At 40.9% G+C, this 19,409-nt stretch overlaps 1 protein-coding gene across 4 annotated transcripts in view; it reads left to right on the forward strand.

Moving 5' to 3' along the window:
• The window catches only part of SMAD1 (SMAD family member 1), an 84,198-nt gene that overhangs the window by 29,206 nt on the left and 35,583 nt on the right, over positions 1–19,409 (forward strand). For 2 of the 4 annotated variants that reach the window (XM_010843675.1, XM_010843676.1), the window contains exon 2: positions 6,821–7,397. In XM_010843675.1, coding sequence (XP_010841977.1) covers positions 6,998–7,397 — 400 coding nt within the window. In that variant the 5' untranslated portion in view covers positions 6,821–6,997. Of the gene's footprint in view, positions 1–2,077; positions 2,543–6,820; positions 7,398–19,409 lie in introns of those variants that run through there. The other 2 variants (XM_010843674.1, XM_010843673.1) reach the window with 2 other exon arrangements.

The raw sequence follows: 19,409 nt of genomic DNA on the forward strand, positions 1-19,409 counted from the left end.
TATTCCCACAGTTGGATAATTACATGTTTCTTCACTAGATGAGGCAGAGATGAAGAAAATGCTCCTTGTGCAATTGGCTAATGAGGGTTCCTTTGAATGTAGAGCAAGTTCACACAGCAGTTAAAGTTATTTTACAGCTTTTTGCTTTTTTTCTTTTCACGTTAAGGAATACCACATAAGTTGCAGAATTCGATAGCCATGTCAAAAGGAGCATTATAAGCGTATTTTTCGCATTTGGTTCTGGTAGTGCCAATAGAAATCCTTTCCATGAGTGAGACTCCATAGGGAAAGGTACTGACTTTAGAAGCCTGTCTTAAACTGCATTTTTATTACGTCCTAAATCGGGTCACACTGTAAGTCTAATCTGATTTATAAGTAGACTTTGTATGTGGCTTGAATTAATGAATTGAGGTGGTTTTTTTTGTGTGTCATTTGCAAATATTTTTGTATAGAGGCTTTTTAAATTTTTTAAAGTTACAGATTTTCATTAAAGAATGTCTGAAAAGTTTTAACAAGTAGGAACGAGAGAGACTTAACCTTCCAAACCCAGCCACTGTTAAATAATATATTTACATAGTTGTTCAAGCTATATACACAGTTTTGTATTCTGCTTAGGGTTTTTTCCAAGTTATCATTTTTATGAACATAATTTTTAAGGACTACATAATATTCTTTTGAGTGGGCTATACTACAGCTTCCTTAACTATTTTCCAATTTTTAGATATTCATTTTTTTTCCTTACAGTAAAGAATACTCTGATGAAAATCATCGTGCAAAAACAGTTTTACATTTTCAGTGCAGAATATTTCCTTAGTGTTCATTTCTAGAAGTGAAGCTACTGGAACAAATCTCACCCTTTTTTTAAGACTTCTTGGGGGTTCTTTACCAGTTGAAGTGCTTTTTCTTCTTTGTCAGTGTGAAATGTTTGTATTTGGAGAAGAGGGAAGGAAATCTCTGTTTGCTGACTCATGTTTTTATTTTGCGCTTTAAACTGATAAGGCCACTTAGCTCTTGACATAAACTAAAGCAGGAAGTACCAAAAGGGGCAGAAAAAAATGAGTTGTCTTGCCAAGGCCATCGTGTCATGGACTCTTGAGTTCCTGATGGGAGGTGGGTTACTTGTTTCACTTGAATATAAAAAAAAGTGCTTAACCCAAGGAGGCAAAAATCAGTCATCAACCTGTGTTTTGTTTCATATGCACATTTACATGCAAGAGTTTATGATCTTGTCATTTTTTAATTTCTTAATATTTTTAGTGGCATCAACCCTCCGCCCCCAACAATTGGCCCCAACAGTGTTTGGAGGCAGTAGCAGGGTTTGTTGTTGTTGTTGTTACTTTACAGGGAGGCCTGGTGTGCTGCAGTTCATGGGGTCGCAGAGAGTCGAACACAACTGAGCGAGTGACCTGATTAACAATGTTGTGATTCAGTTTTTTGATGTTGTTTTTGTTCCCTGGGCGGAGAGGCCTTCTATATTGAGGATGTCACCTTAGCTGTCTTTCTAAAACATGAATCTAAACACACTGGTGCTCTGATTTAAAACCTTCCGTTTGCCCACGGGATAATAGGTATCACAGGCCCTTCACAGTCTTGCCCCGCCCTTATCAGCCTTGTATCATCTACATCAACCTTGAACCCTAGCATTTCCCTGATGTCTGTTAGAACTACCAATTTAGAAAAGTGGTTTAAAAATTGAGGCTCTAGAGCCAGAAACATGGGTTCCCTCTCTGGCCCCACCACTTACAACCGTGCACATAAACCTTGAACAAATTAATTAACTTTTCTGTATTTCACTTTCCTTACCTGTATAGTAAGGAACGGAGAAGGCAATGGCACCCCACTCCAGTACTCTTGCTTGGAAAATCCCATGGACGGAAGAGCCTGGTAAGCTGCAGTCCATGGGGTCGCTAAGAGTCGGACACGACTGAGCGACTTCACTTTCTCTTCTCACTTTCATGCACTGGAGAAGGAAATGGCAACCCACTCCAGTGTTCTTGCCTGGAGAATCCCAGGGACGGGGGAGCCTGGTGGGCTGTCATCTATGGGGTCGCACAGAGTCGGACACGACTGACGTGACTTAGCATACCATAGCATAGTAAGGAAAACAGAATGCTCCCTTAAAGAGGCTTTGTCACAAAGTTTAAACTAGGTAATAAAGGGAACGGTGTCTCTCATGTAATGATGACTCCAAATATTAGTTCTATTGTTTTGCAAAATTCTGCTCATCCTGTAATGATATTTCTTCTTTGGAAAAACTTCCTGAAATCCCTGGAATTAATTGTTCCTTCCTTTTCTTCTCTCCTTTTCTGCTTTTATGTATAGTCGTGCATCGTTTTTCCCTGCGGTAGAGCTTTTGTGACACAGCGTGGTGGTTGGTTCTTGGTTGGCACATGCGCAGTACAGGGGCCGCCTCTTCTGTTCCTGCACTCAGAGTTCACCTTGTTCTACTCGTGGAACTCCTTTCCTGCTGAGACCTGCACTTGCCTCAAGACTGCTCAGCACAGTCCTTGAACTTGGCATACGGGGAGCCAGTTCGCTAACCGTGAGTTCACTGTTAACACAGTGGCTCTTCAGGATGGAGCATCTTTGTCTCTGGCCTCAGTGGGGTAGCCAAAGTACTTAGCAGGCACTCAGTGCAACTTCGTTGAATGAATGTCGATTCCAGTAGTTAAAGCAAAGGTCTGAAATTGTGGTCCTCAACCCCCACCTCCACCGCCACACACACACCTTCTATGATAAATCCATCAGTTCTAGAGGTTAAAATAGCCCCAAGTGATTTTGATAGAAACTCACCCCCTCAATTTGAAAACTATTGACTGAAATATAAAAACACAGCTTTTGGAGTTGAAGAAAAGGACATACATAAGGAGAAATGTATTCTGTTGATAAATTGTTACTAGAGGACAAGGAAAAAAAGTTGTCTTTCTCGTTCTTTTGCACAATTAACCTTTAGTAAAAGTAAATAATTATTTCAGGAGGTACACTCTGACCAAGTGTGACTCTTGATGATAGCATAGTGTTTTGTTTTCTCTTTTATTGTTAGACAAAAATAATGCCACTTTCAAAGAACTGATAAATCTGAGTAAAACTCTTTACAGAAGGGAACAACTGAGTCCCTGTAGCCTATTAAGTAAAGCTCCACCCTTGGCCTTCTAATTCCTTCAGGGAGCTAAATCATTCATCAAACATTTATTGAGACTCTGATGTGTGCCAGGTATAGGGCTCTGCTCCAAAGACAGAAGACAGTCAGATAGAATTCCTTTTTCCTCCAGTGAGGAAGTAACTGTTGGCATGTGCAGTTTGCTGTGACAGCAGTCCATCATAAATATCCCTTTCAGTTCTCAGAATCAGTAATGCTTTCCCCCTTTTATTCCTGTTACGGGTAATCTGTGCCTTTTCTTTTATTGATTAGTTTTGCTAGAGGAATATCTGGTTTTATTAGTATTTTCAAAGAGCCAACTTTGATTTTATTTTCCTATTTTATATATATAGATATATTTAATTTTTGCTCTCATTTCCTTTTACTGTCTTTGGGTTTAATTTGCTGTTCCTTTTTTCTTTTGGTAGATACATAGAAAATTAGTTTTCAGCTGCTTTTATTTTCTAATATATGCACTTAAGATTATAAACTTCCCTCTAAGCATGGATTGAGCCACATCCTACAAGTTTGATGTGTCAGATTTTTATAATCATCCCATTTAAAATACTTTCTAATTTCCCCTATATTTTCTTCTTTGACTCACAGGTCAAAGAAGTGTAATTCTTTTCAATAACGGTATTTGGGCATTTATTCTTAGTTGTATGATGATCAAAGAGCATATTCTGTATAGTTTTATCCCTTTGATATTTGTTGAGATTTGCGTAACGGCCCATTATATGGTCATGTGTTTTTTAAAGTTTTATGTGTGGTGCAGTTGCTGGGTGCATACATGAATTGAGTCAAGTTTTTAAACATACAATCTCCTATATCTGTCAATTTTCATTGGCTTGTTTTGTCATTTACTATGTTGATCTCCCACCAAGACTGTTTGTCATTTTAACTATGTCAGTTTCTATTTTATGTATTTTGAAACCATTACTGCTTGGATTAAAAAATTAGGATTGTGATATATTCATGGTAGAGCACCTCTTTTAACATTATGAAATGTCCCTCTTTTATCCTTGGTGATACTTCTTTCTTTGAAGTCTCTTTTGTCTGATTTGATAGCTCTGTGAACTTTTTTGTTTAGAATATGCACAGTACAGTTCTTTCCATTCTTTTTCTTTCAACTTTTCTCTGCCCTTGTATTTGATATGTGTCTCTTGTAAGTACACTATATATTTTCATTTGGCTCATTTAGTCTCTTGATTTGTAAGTAATTCTTGAGACGTTGAGGATTATATCTGAATCTTACTGTTTTCTATTTGACCCACCTATTATGTACTCCTTTTTGTTCTGAGGTTTTTTTGGTTAATCATATCTTTAAATAGAATTCCATATTTTTAATTCCTCTATTACCTTTTTATTGCTTTTAAATTATTCTTTCAGTGGTTGCTTTATTATGATAGGAATTCATAATTTATATCAGTAATAATAGTTTAATGTTTTAGCATTGCCTGGGTAGTATAAGGACCTTAGAACTCTAAATTCATGGATCCCTTCTGCTTTTTTGTTATGCATTTTAATTCTGTATTTTAAACACCACAAGATGTTCCTCTAATTGTTTTGTAAAGTCAGTACCCTTATGGAACTCTTCGTTCTTTCCCGCAATTTCTTGCTTTTCCCTTGTGCTTGAGAATTCCTCCTGCAAGCCAGTTATTTCAGATTTTGTTTGTTGTAAAGCACTTTTATTTCACAATCATTTTTGAATGATTTTTTCCCCACTAAGTGTAGCGTTCTGAGTTACCAGCTATTTATTGCATTCGGCATGCTAAAGATACCATTTTACTGTAGTTTTGTTTTCATTGTTCCCGTTGAAATGTCAGCTGTCATGCTTATTGTACTCATTTGAAAGTATTGTGTCTTTTTAAAGATTTTTGTTGTAGGTTTTCAGCAATTATACCATAATATGACACATTAAAACTTGTGGATTTCTTTCTATTTCTCCTTCTTGGGACTTATAAGGCTTCATGAATCTGTGGCTAGATGTCTGTTGCCAGTTTTGGAAAGCCTTTGGCCAGTAACTTTGAATATGCATATGTCCTCTCTCACAGTTTTTCTCTCCTCATTTTCTTTCATCTTGATCTAGTCTAGTACTAAGATGATCCTAGGCTGTGTTTCTAAACACTGTCCATTTCAGTTTAGCCCTTGCACTAGGGCATACCTCTCCAAGGGTCTCAGCGGAAAACCTGGCATGTTTACCAGAATTTCTCCTTCTTGGCAGGCCCTCAACTCTGTTTTTTTTTTTTTGGAGGGGGGCTCTCCTCAACACTATGAGACTCCTGAAATCTCTGCTTGGTCTTTTAGCTTCTTTCTACTTGGCTTCTTACAACGTAGCTTTGGCAAATGCCTTGAGAAGAAAAGCAGTGAAGAATGTTCAGCTTATCACTTCATCACTTTTCACATCTTTCCATATGTGGCCCCTCGTGTCCTGAGTACTTTGCTCATTGATGCCTTTAAAAAGTTGGGCTTCCCCCCCCACCTCGATTTATTCATTTGTATTTTATTCACCTTTTATAGTTGTTTGGGGAGGAGGTTGATTGGATACCTGCTACTCAATCTTAGCTGGAGTTGGTGCAAAGTTATCTTTAATCTTTTTCGCCATTTGCATTTTTATCTAGTGAAGAGTAACTGGAAGGTTTAAATGAAACAACTTGACTAAAGTATTTAGTACAGTACGTGCTCATGTGCTTCATTCATTTCATGTCAATAAAAAGCATATTTGAAAAAGCAGGGAATGAATTTCCTACCTTAATTGCCTGATAGTCCAAAGGCATAGACTTATTTACTGAATAAAGACCCTAAAATGTTGCTACATTTATCTAGTATAAATAGAATGAACTACCTTTTCTTTTAGCATGAGATACTTGAGCAAAAGAAAAACAGATGTTAAGGCTGTTACAGTTTTACTTTGTCTTGTCGCTTTTAGTTTTTGTTGATTGAGGTGTACTTTGAAATAAATATTTTAGAGCCCATGAGTGACTATAAATATAGAATATCACAGTATCTGTTGAGAACTTGAATTTTTTTTGCACTAAGGGGAATATTGCTTCTACCTCATAACTCATATAAAGAGGAGCATACTTCTTTTTAAATTGCATCTCAGTTTATTCATCTATAAAATCGCAATGATTGTATTACCTAGTTGAAATAATTATTTAAAGGGTTAAATACTGTGCTAGTCTGCTGCCATAACAAGATACCACTGATGGAGTGGCTTAAACAATAGAAATGTATTTCTTACAGTTCTGGAGTCTGTGAAGTCCAAGATGAAGGGTCCAGATAGTGTGGTTTCTGATGAGAGCTATCATCCAGGCTTGTAGGCAGTGGCCTTCTCTCTGTGTCTGCAGGTGGCCTTTCCTCAGTGGGTGCACACGTAGGGCAGGAGAGAAATCTCTCCCTTCTTCTTATGAGGCCACTAATCCTCTCATGTTAGGACCCCACCTTCATGACCACATTTGACCTTAATTACTTCCTTAAAGTCTCCAGGTTCCATCTCCAAATACAGTCACACTGAGGCTTCAATATGAGTTTGGGGGTGGGGGGTGCATAATTCATTCCATAGGACACTAATACATAAAATCACTTAAAAAAATACCTGGCCCATGGTAATTGTTTAATAAATTGTGATTTTATGGTACAGATGATTTTAAACACCTTTTCCCCTTTTTTCTTTTCTAGGTGCTCGCTTTGGGTTCCTTTTGGAAACACCAGGAATGGTCATTTCTACTTTTCAGAACCTCCGCACAAAGAAGCAAAGGAGAATCTTATGTAGATAAAGTGAAGCCTCTTTCACTGTCCTTTCACATTGGGGACGTCTATATTTCTCCCTCCACAAGGAGCGTGCGTAGCGCCATCATGAATGTGACAAGTTTATTTTCCTTCACAAGTCCAGCTGTGAAGAGACTTCTTGGCTGGAAACAGGGTGACGAGGAAGAAAAATGGGCAGAGAAGGCCGTTGATGCTTTGGTGAAAAAACTGAAGAAAAAGAAGGGTGCCATGGAGGAACTGGAAAAAGCCTTGAGCTGCCCGGGCCAGCCCAGCAACTGCGTCACCATCCCCCGCTCCCTGGACGGCAGACTGCAGGTCTCCCACCGGAAGGGGCTGCCTCACGTCATCTACTGCCGCGTGTGGCGCTGGCCCGACCTTCAGAGCCACCATGAACTGAAACCATTGGAGTGCTGCGAGTTTCCCTTCGGCTCCAAGCAGAAGGAGGTGTGCATCAACCCCTACCACTATAAGCGAGTAGAAAGCCCCGGTGAGTGAGTCCTTTCCTGTAGACGCATTTAGCAGATTTGTGTTGTTTCTCGAAATCGTCCCTTTCCATGTTTTTTTGTTGTTGTTGTCATTTCTAAGTATTAGGGGGAAAGTCGTGTCTGTCAGTCCTTGAAAGGGTCGTACGTTCTAACGGCATAGTCTCTAGTTAACTTTATTTCTTAGGAGCAGGGCTGTGAAAACTGTCATGGAGGCATTAATGCATCTACCTTTTCATAAATTGTTTTTTTGCTGAATTTATTTTTTGTTTCCCTTTGGTTCTGTGCATTTCTCGAGACAGAGTTAGCTATGATTTTTATTGCAAGGGAAGAAAATCGAGAAAGAAGCATGATGTTGCTGTCTACATACTTGAGGATGGTTGCCAGTGACTTATATCACTTTATCCTTAAAAATAGCATTTTTTATCATCTCCAGTAGAATTTTACTATGGCATACTCCCTGTGGAGGATATGAAGGAATTATGTTCTGCTGTGGAATCATTTGATACTATTACTTTATATGAGATACTCCTGGTTTTTACATGTGTGACCTTGGAGGGGGTGGAGGAAGCATAATAAAAGATATACTTTTAACATTTACTTGGTTTTGACTTAAATTAGAGTCCACATTCTAGACAGTGGCATCAGCTGGAAAATGATTAGGCAATCTCAGGCACTTAAATATCTCAGCGTCAGATTGGAATCAAATTTGTTGATGGATTAGTTATTAATAGCTGATGGTTACCAGGTGTTCCCAAATGAGGCTGTGTGTTAGATTCATGTGGCTCTCTCCCAGAAATTCTTACTCTGGCAGAGCCCAGTGATCCGTGTTTGTTTTTTTTTTTTTTTTGACCCATGTTTAACATGTACTCCAGATAGCGTTGATAGGGGCTATTGGATTGGTATTTGGGAACTATGCTATATCCCATAATAACCTGGTTGTCAAATAAAAAGCTTTCTGGTTTCTTATGGAATATTTATGACATTTAAAAAGGGAATAATAAACATCTTTGTATCCACCACCCAGTTGCCTTCAGTAACTACTGTTCTGAATTTGATGGTTAGATTTGATGAACATCATTCCCAGGCATGCTTTTTACTGTTGTTTTATATGTATGAATCCTTGACAGGATGTACTGTTATTTTGTATATTTAAAGATATCGTACAGTGATATTAGAGTATCCTTCTACAACTTGCTGTATTCATTCAACATCATGGTTTTGTGATTTCTGTATTACATACTTTAGGGTTACTTTGTCAAGGCCTGTGAAAAATCCTCAGGAGGTTTTATTTGAATTTCATTGATTTCATTTGGGGAAGGATTGACATAGTTGTGCTCTTGAGCACAATATTTTTCTAAATTTATTTAGATTTTTAAGTTTTCTCCTTGAAAGTTCTTGCACATCTTTTCTTAGATTTATCAGTATTTCTAGATGACCAGGTTTTATTGTAGCCTTTTAAAAGTTACATTTTGTTACAGTGTTCATGGCTAGAACTGTATTTGATTTTTTCCAACAATCTTGATGAATTCTCCTTGTTGTAATATAGACATTCTTTTACTGCTTGTTATATCCACCGTGATGTAAATTTTAATGTATAATATATACAACAGGGGTCATTCAGGTACATGGCTTTTTGATTCCCATAGTAACTTTAAGAGGTACAGAGGGAAGATTCTAATCCCACTTTACAAACGGCAAAACTGAGGTCCCTATAAATTAAGTGCCCTTTGTGTCAGACAACTGAGAACTGTATTGAGAAAACACTGTGGATCATTTTTCTCCAGACCTCTCCCTCGATCCTATGACATTTCATCCTGTGCAGCAGCAGTTGCCTCCCGACTGGTGCCCCCTGCAGGGGGACTAGTGCACTACAGAGAGTGTTCTTTGGGATGCATGCTCTAGCCATCTTCCTGCTTCCCATTCCTTTACACACAGCTTTGTGTTCTGGTCCTCGCCTACCTTGCCAGCTTCTTCTCCCACCTTGATTCTTTCATGTACTTCCCTGGTGATGTAAGTGATAAAGAACCTGCCTGTCAATGCAGGAGATGCAAGAAACACAGGTTTGGTCCCTGTGTTGGGAAGACCCTGTGGAGAAGGAAATGGCAACTGGCTCTAGTATTCTTCTTGCCTAGAGAATCCCATGGACAGAGGATCCTAGGGGGCCACAGTCCATGGGGTCACAAAGAGCTGAGTGTGACTGAGCACACACACGCTTCGTGTGGTTGAGTCACGTGGGGACACTTGAATGCACTCCTCCTACGTGCCTCATTTCCTCTCCTTCTCCTTGGTCTTCTTGCAGGATAGTAAATCAGGCTCCAAGATGGCAGGAACCACGTGTGTAATTAACATCTTTCCTTTTAATAGTGAGCACAATTCAGTACATGTCTGATGTTAAAGGCAAACACTATTTTTAATTTCTCTGTTGGGCCATTTTTTTCTTTTTTGACAGATGAGTTTTTGGTTTGTTTGTACCCTCTGACCATTATCTTCCCTTTTGTTTCATTTCATTGCCATTACTATCTGACATTAGATGGATATTAAAACATATTAAAAGTTAATATGGAAATGATTTTGTTACTCTTAATAATTTAAAGACCCTGATGCTGGGAAAGATTAAGGGGATGACAGAGGATGAGATGGTTGGATGGCATCACCGACTCAATGGACATGGGTTTGGGTGGACTCTGGGAGTTGGTGATGGACAGGGAGGCCTGGCGTGCTGCGGTTCGTGGGGTCGCAGAGTCGGACACGACTGAGCGACTGAACTGAATAATTTACATGTAAAAGACTTGACAGGTAGGAGTTGGAAAACCAGCTAAAATAAGGCATTTTGACACTTCATGGATATCACTTCATCCTCCCCTCCCCTTTAGCCAAGAATCTGGGGAGCCATATGTAGACCAGTTCTCAAAACTACAAGGCCAAGATCTGGTGAATTTGAACATGTCAGGATTTTCCTTATATTTTTCATACTGTGAAGAGGATTGAGAACAAATGGACTTTTTCAGAGACCACCATGAAGCAATCCCTGCACTTTGTGGGGGAAAAGCCCCACTAAATCAAAGTGCGGGGGGGCCTCAGCCCCACACACTCCCAGTTACACAGGCATGCAGCAGGGCACACTCCTGGCTGTTTCTGCGAACTGGGAAACAAGGCGGAGTTCTAAGCTGCAGAGGCACAGCTCAGTACTGCATTCCTTTAAACCTTCTTTTTACCTCTGAACTGTTTTACTTCAGATACAGTATTTCAAAGAGCAGTTTAGCAGTTGAAGCATAAGTTAATCAGGTCTCCCAAATTTGTTGTTTTCTGCCAAGGCCCCTGTTGAGACCTCAGGAGGAAAATCCAGGAGAAACTGCAAGTGTCTGGAAGGTTTAGAGCAGAGGTGTTTCAAAGTGTGTGGTCCCCAGACTAGCAGCATTGGCATCACCTGGGAACTTGGTTGAAATGCATATTTTTAGATCCTTGCACAGACCTACTGAATCAAACTCTGGGGATGGGGCCAGCAGTCTGTGTTTGGACAGGCTCTCCAGGTTATCCTGATTCAGGCTTAAAGTGTGAGAACCACTGGTTTCCAGGCAAGTCATCAAGTCCAGTTGACAAGATGAGGTCTCTTATTGAAAAGAGATGCTAATGAGTTAAGAGTTTGAAATCCCTCTTTATTTAGAAAGTTGCATTTTGTTACGGGTATAAAATTGACTTGCTTGCTCTAGAATGTCCCTTCCTGCTGATATTTATAAAGATTAGAATTCTGATACAGTGAGTCTTTAGGGGGGTGGGAGAGTAGATGGGGAGAAAGGAATGCTTTGTTATTTGACCCATAGACATTTTCTAATTGTTCTTCTGGGTATCTTTTACTATCTCTGTTTCTTTGGCCAAAAAGAATTTTAATGGATTTAAGTAACTGCTGTTTTTCTTTAACCTATGCCATTTGTTTTGATTTTTTTAGACGCAAAAGAGTCTAAAAATTGTAGTGGTCTGGGGAAGAAACCAAAAGTTATAGGAACACTTGTATTCATCACAGTTAACAATGGGATTTACCTGTGGCTGATTTATTTTGTGGTTTGACAGAAAACAGCAAAATTCTGTAACGCAATTATCCTTCAATAATAAATAAATAAATTAAAAAAAAAAAAAAACAATGGAATAGAGTGTGAGAGGCAAGAACCTTTGGGGCTTTCCTGGTGGTTCAGATGGTAAAGAATCTGTCTGCAATGCAGGATACCCAGGTTCATTCCCTGGGTTTGGGAAGATCCCCTGGAGGAGAGCATGGCAACACACTCCAGTATTCTTGCCAGGAGAATCCCATGGGCAGAGGAGCCTGGCGGGCTAGCAGTCCATGGTGTCACAAAGAGTCGGACACAGCTGAGCAACTAATTTCTTTTGTTCTTTTTTTGTAAGTACTTACCAGAGCTAGCACCAAGGTCCAGAGTAACTTGGCCATTAATGAAACATGCATCTTTGGGAAAAGTATTGATAGAAAGCAATAAGACTTGTCTGCAAGTGTGTGGACAGTTATAGGAAAGAGGAAGTTCTTGCGGCTTCTGAAGACTCTGACCCTGCTGATGATGTAACAGGCGGCTGTTTACTTGGACCTTCGGTAGTCTTTAGAATCCAGGCTACTTATTAGTGGTTGGGTTAAATGGCGGTCTTCTTTTTCTTGACCAAAGAAAATGCTGACGTGATGAAGTCAGTCGTCTCGCTGTGAAGTGAAAAGCCATTCCGTTGCTCTCTGCCGCCATTAAAATGCCTTCATGGAGATTTCCTGTCATTTTTTTTTTCTTTTTTTAATGTTTTTCATGTGATTCCTGAGAATTATCTTCTGTACTTTGAACTTCAAAGGCCATATCGAATCTGAGCTTGAAATTCTGACATTTCAATTTTGATTTGGATCTCTCAAGTAACACCCTGGTGTTCACTTCCTGGTTGGTGCTTCTTTCATTTTCAGCATCATAGCTCCCAGCCGTTTAAAATTCACCTAAAATCCTCTTCAGAATTCACCTAAAATCTTCTTCATCTGTTGACTGACTGCAATGTTTGCCCCTTTGGCTGCCTCAGTCACCGGTAGTTCCTAGCTCCGTAAATTTTGCTTTAAAATCTTAGAAATGGACAGTGCATCATGGGTGGTTACTGGGATCTGAAGGGGAGTGGGCGTGGCTGTAAGAGGCAGCTGGGGGAGGCGCCCTTGGGTGGATGGAAGGGTTCTGTGTCTTGGCTGTGTCTATGTCAGTGGCGTGACTGATCCTGTTCTAGTTTTGCAGGCTGTTACCATTGGAGGGTACTGGGTACAGGGTAGACAGGAGTTCTCTGTTACTTCTCACAGCTGCATGTGAACCTGCCATTATCTGAATCTAAACACGGTGATCCCTGAAAGAAGCAGCTAGTCTTGAATGAGTCACCTGAGCGCCCCTCCTCAAGACAAATGGTTGTGTCTGGCAGGCAGCAGAGGTGCTCTGCGAGTACTTTCATTTTGTCACACAGAATATTAAAAAGATGTATACTGAAGGCTCAAGAGTTAATAAAATTAATATTCAAAAATAGAATCAAAAATTTTAATGCATTTCTTCATGTTGTTAATGTGATTTTTCTTGAGCCAATGATGACAAAAACCTCTATGTAATTAAAGTGCCTTTTTTACAGTCTTGTATTAGTATATCCATCTGGAGGATGGGGAAGGGTGGGGGGGAAGTATTGACTCTTCCTCCAAGTTTATCTGAGTGATGTGGATATCTAGGAGTCTGGTAACTGAAGCTGTAAGCCAGATACCAAGATACAGCAGTTAGAAGCAGAAGCAGTTAGAAGCAGTTGTGAAGATTTGGGATTAACTATCAATAATATCAACTATAAAAATTAAAGCTTTATGACCTGTGCATTATAGTCAGTGTTCTCCAGAGAATCAGAACCAATAGGATAGATATAGATCCTATGTATTTATAAGATCCTATTAAATTTAAAAGTTTATTAATTATCCTACTAATAAGTCTACTATTGGTGCTTCCCTGGTGGTCCAGTGGTTAGGATTCAGTACTTTGTGATGAGGGCCTGGGTTCAATCCCTGGTTGGGGAACCTAAGATCCCACAAGCTGCATGGCATGCCCCCCTCCAAATAGATTTTTAAAGGTTTAAAAAGAGGTCTAATATCTGTTATAGATTTATTATGGACGTTGGCTCACATGAGCGTGGAGGCCAAGAAGTCCCACAGTCCACTGTCTGCAAGCTGAGGAGCCAGGCAGGCGCTTAGTGAAATCCCAGTTTTAGTCCAGCAGCCTGGGAACCAGGAGCACTAGTATCCGAGGGCAGGAGAAGACAGGTGCTCCAGGCTTTTTGCTGGCAATCAGCATTTGGGTGCAGCCCACTCACATTGGCAAGGGTGGTCTTCCTTACTCTGTCTGTCATTTCAAATGCTTCTGTCCTCTGGAGACAGCCTCAAAGACACAGCAAGAAGTACTGTTTCACCAGTTCTCTGATCATCCTTTAGCTCAAAGTAACACACAAAATTAACCATCAACACCCCATGAAAAAAAAAAAAAAAACTCAAATAGAAGCAATATTGTAACTAATTCAATAAAGACTTTTAAAATGGTCCTTGTAAAAAAAAAAGAAAGGAAATTTCTTTTCACTCAAACATCTACAATTCATGTACAACTCCCCAGGAACTGAGTCTGCCCCAGAAAGACCGTAAAGAATCTGCCAGCAGTGCAGGAGAGCCAGGTTCAATCCCTGGGTCCCCGGAGAAGAGAATGGCAACCCACTCCAGTATTCTTGCCTAGAGAATCCCATGGGCAGAGAAGCCTGGAAGGCTACAGTCTGTGGGCTGCAAAGAGTCAGAGACGACTGAGCGATTAAAACACACACACACACAGGAAAGACAGGCACGTGCGTACAGCACATTGTGCTAAATTGAATGATGCAAGTGTGTATGGGGGACACAACCAACTCTTACAAGCCTGAGGTGGCCATAGAGCTCAGCTCACCTGACTCTAATGCGTCGGACATTGTGTTCCAGTCTGCGTGGTGGTTCAGATATATGTGTATTAACGTGTGTCTGTGTATATTTCATTGTACAAAGGATTTAAATCAATTTACGAGGAGACTTATAGAACAGTAGAGAGTATTACTAATAAAGTAGGCTAGGGGGAAAAAAACTTCATAAGGAAGGTCAAGACTAAGGAAAATCAACACATGTGTGTTCCAGGGGTGGCTGTGATACAGATGTGCTGCCGTGCAGAGTTACTGTGTGTGTGCAGTCCTAGGCTGGATGCTTTGCTCCTACTTTGGGTGTGGGAGAGAGATGTGTATGACCCTGAGATGAAGGAAAAGTGCGTTAAAGGTTGTAGAGCATTTGTGCCTGAGGGTGGATGGTGGGTGAGAGCCACTGAGGCAGTTTGCAGAGACTTCCTGCTGGAGGGGATCCTTGAGGCAAGAACGGTGTCCTCAGACTTTGCAGTTCCTTTTCCATCTAGTCTCTATTCTCAGGGCTCTATTCTCCCATCCGTGTGGAAGTTTTGTCTCGCAAAAGCATTTCGCTACCACTGCTTCCATCCAAGCTCAAGGCACAGCCAAGTGGACATGGACTTTAGATGGCAAACTTTTTTCCCCTATATTATCATTGGCATATGGCTTGTGTCTGATAATTTCATCACTGTCATCTGCAGTTTTATTAGAAACGGATGAAGTAATGTAATCGTGTGTAGGACTTTATACCCAGATCTCTTAGTGGGTTCCTTTATCTTAAATCCAAGACAAAATATGAAGTTTATTATTTTGCTCTTTTCTTCTTTCCTTGAGCAGCTGTTCTTAGTGCGTAATTTGGGGCACTGGCTTTGTTATTTATGAATGGATGAACTCATGGTAAGCATTAGCAGTTACTATGTATTATTTGTATATAAAATATAAAAGTACATAAATTACATAAGTTGAAGCAGATATCTAGATAATTATTATGTGACTTGTTTCTGGGTAGAGTTTTTTTATTGCCAGATATTTCCCAACCTGAAATTTTAAGACTGTGATCCACAGATTATACAAAGCATCTTGCTCATACTTTGGTTTTCCTGGCCATTATCCTCTACTTCATTCCTTTTCTGTCTGTGCAACAATTAGGTGGGCTAGAGGAGATACATTCAGACCTTTTGGATTCACTCAAGGTTCATCACTGTTGCATTGTTGCTCCTACAGTGTAGGAAACTAGCCAGCCAGCAGCTATGAAAAACCAAGCACACTCTCAAAGAACCAAGGCTGATGGAAAAGCAATTTTGAAAACCACAGAGAAACAGTTGTAATAAAGTAGTTCCCTGATTGCAGTTGTGAGGTAGTAACGTTTTCAATCAAAAGGAAAAGCCTAGCTCATAACTTCCAAGACTAGCTTGGGGTGAACTGACGTTGAGACCTGTGAGTAGTGTGTTGGGGCTTTTGATCCCCACGTGTGGCTCCTCCTCAAACAGCAATTTCTTGTGGGCCTGGGAGTGTTCTGTGTGGTTGTGGTGGGGACGCTGCAGGTGACTTGCCCTCGGTTGCTGTAGCGCCTTAGGCTCTTGATGGACCCTTGAAAAGTGAGAGAAATGAGGGGGAAGGTTGGCTTTTGTAATGATCTCAGGCTGATTCTCTTGGTTTTACTTTCAGCCTCCTTGGTATTAGATGTTCAAAGCTTCAAAGAAAAGACTGGACATTTCTTTCTCCTAAAACTGTCCCATCTCTTTGCCTTTTTCTACTCTCAAATGCAGTGATTTCTCAAATGGCCCAGCATCATGCCTGACAACCCTGAGTTAGCCAAATCATCAGACCTCAGCCCTGATATTTGGAAAAACGAGATTTGTTTGGGGAGGAGATAGGGAAGGAAAGAGTGGAGGTTTACAGAGCAGGGCTAAGGGACTTCTGGCAGCTGGAGGCTACCCTGACTACTGTGTTAAAAATCTCAAGAGGGCCTGGAGAAAAGGAGAACTAAAAAACAAATTTTGTTAATTTGCTAGCGTGGCACTGTTAGATGCTGGTCTCGGGACTGGTTTGAAAGGCTGCACACTTGCTTCCCCTGCGTTTAGTCTGGTCTAGGCACTCACGACGTCGACAGCAGTTCTTCCCTGTGGGTGAAGATGTGTTAAGGGCCTGAAACTGTCCGTTAAACCCATTTCACCTTCCTAATTACCAGTGCCCTCAACTGAGCTTCTCCATTGTCGTGAGCTTCAGCACCGAAGCCTGCCCTTGAACATTCCATTCAGTCTGCTCGTCATGACACTGGTACGGGCCACATGGGTTGTATAACTAGAAGTAATGTTAGCCTCTCTGAGAAAGGAAGAAATCTGGAACCAGAGACTTTGTTTAAATAGAGATTTAGATCCACAACGGACTGTTTGGCATTTTTCTCCCCTGGTTATTTCTTTATTTTTCTTTTCTTTTCTTTTTGTTTTTAGCTTTGCTTTATTAGCTATGTGAGGAGTAGACTTTTTTTTTTAATTAAAAGTTTTTTTAAAAATTATTTATTTATTTTTGACCTCACCAGTGGGCATGTAGGATCTTAGTTCCCTGTGTGCATGCTAAGTCGCTTCCGTCATGTCCAACCCTTTGCAGCCCTATGGACTGTAGTCCGCCAGGCTCCTGTGTCCATGGGATTTTCCAGGCAAGAATACTGGAGTGGGTTGCCAGTCCTTCCTCCAAGGAATCTGCCCAACCCAGGGATCAAACCCCCATCTCTTAAGTCTCCTGCATTGGCAGGTGGGTTTTTTACCACTAGCACCACCTGAGAAGCCCTCAAACCCATTCCTTGCATTGGAAGCACAGTCTTTCCACCACGTAAGTTCTGACCTCTGCCCCCACCCATTCTTTAAATGCTTGTTTTTATGCTCTGGAATCCATTTAGCAGACCTCACAATGCAAGATGAGGTTTACATCCTACTACATCATGATGTCATTTCCAAAGCAGCTCTCTGAGATGCTGCTGTTCTCAGGTCCCTGCTCTCTCTCACAAAGCAGCCGTTTCTTATCTGAGTTAAGGGTATGGCTCACATGGTCACACATCACCCGACCACCTGCCCACTTGCCTGGGTGGGATCTTCAGTCAGGAAAAGGCAAAAGGAGAGACTGTGACTCTTGAGTATTATTTGGGCGGCTTTCTGTAAACTGAAGGTAAACATACATATGACAACAGAGTGAAATTAATTGCCTTGTGTGTTTTTTCCTGTATGTTTCCCTATAATTCCATCTAGCTAGCTCTGTAGCAGACTCAGCAGTATTTTTTCTGTAATGGTGTTGTTTCTTCAAGCATGTAAAAAATGTCTCCAGGGTATGGTGCTGTATTGGACAGGTTTTTTGTTTGTTTGTTTAAAGAAAACATTAAAAACACTTTTTTTTAATTGTAGGAAAATTGCTTTACAGTGTTGTGTTGGTTTCTAGACAGGTATTTAGGTACAGTGGTCAAGTTAGGAAAGAGTTGTGGGCAAGTGCTTTTGAAACATCTAACTACAGCTTTTCAATAGGAAAAAGAACAGCTGATGTTAAAATGAATTATTTTTCAAAGAGAAGACCGATGGGAACATGTCCTAAGGACTCGGGTCAGCTTGAATTGGCTGTTCCTGGCTAAAGCAGATAGTACAACCAACAAGATAATTAAGGTCAGAAATGAATTATCAGCCACTGGAGGAAAAAAAACAGGGATCCAAGCTGATAATGAATGAGGGAGAGGGCTTCCCAGGTGGCTCAGTGGTAAAGAATCCGCCTGCCAATGCAGGAGATGCAGCAGACGCAGTTTCGCTCTCTGGGTCAGGAAGATCCCCTAGAGGAGGAAAGGGCAACCTACTCCAGTATTCTTGCCTGGGAAATCTCACGGACAGAGGAGCCTGGCAGGCTACAGTCCCTGGGGTTACAAAGAGTTGGACACGACTCAGTGACTAAACAACAATAAATGAGAGAGGAGGGCTGTTGCTGACAGGAGAACGCTGACTGGTAGATGTGGAGTTCTCTAGGAAATTCAGGACAAATGGGAACTGTTAAAGGAGATCCTTCTCTGTAGTTGTAAGGTTAAAACGTGGTGGGGTAGAAACTCGGGTCAGAAGGCTTGGACTAAAATTTGGCACTTGGTAATTTTGACCTTGGGCTGGTTCCTTCTCCTCTTTGAGCTTGTGTTTGCTAACCTGTGAAATGGGGAGTGATAATATCTACCTTCCAAGGTCATGCTGAGGATTAAATCATGCACGTGAACAGGCTTTCTGCACTCTGGGAACGTTAAATGTGGCTGAAACAGTGATACAAAGAGCATAACTTCTGTGCACATCTTCTTCAGAAGAAGAACAAAATTCGTAATGTTACGTTTTTCACCAAACACATTCTTCAGAAAACTATAGTACAGTTGATTAATGAACAACTCGGAGTTTAGAGCCCTCCACACTGTGGAAAATCCATGTATGAATTTAAAGTCAGGCCTCCATGTCCACGGTTTTGCAATATGGGATTCAACCACCTGAAGATCATGTAGTACATATTTGAAGTAAAGTGAAGTCGCTCAGTCGTGTCCGACTCTTCTCGACCCCATGGACTGTAGCCTATCAGGCTCTTCCGTCCATGGGATTTTCCAGGCAAGAGTGCTGGAGTGGATTGCCATTTCCTTCTCCAGGGGATCTTCCCAACCCAGGAATCGAACCCATGTCTCCCGCATTGCAGGCAGACGCTTTACCGTCTGAGCCACCAGGGAAGCCTTTGCGGGGGTGGGGGGAGGTATTCCATGATTGTGGATCTGTGCAGTTCAGATCTGTGTTATTCCAGGGGCAATATTTATGGTATTAATAACAGTAGCAATAAAAATTAAAACAGCTGCTTTTTATGTGCCAAGCACCATGCTCATGGACTCACGTGCATGCTCATTTCCTCCTGACCTCAGCTGTAAGAGGTGCAGAGAGATGCCAAGCAGCTGGGCCTCTGAGCTGCTGTTGTGTCACGTGGCTTTAAGGGGCGAGGCGGCATTCAAACTTCAACTTTGTAGTTGAAGTCTAACCACAAAGTCCATGCTGCCACTCAGCACACTGCTGCTT

Source organism: Bison bison, unplaced genomic scaffold (genome assembly GCF_000754665.1).
Source record: "Bison bison bison isolate TAMUID 2011002044 unplaced genomic scaffold, Bison_UMD1.0 scf7180017864184, whole genome shotgun sequence".
In the NCBI taxonomy this organism is placed as follows: Eukaryota; Metazoa; Chordata; class Mammalia; order Artiodactyla; family Bovidae; genus Bison; species Bison bison.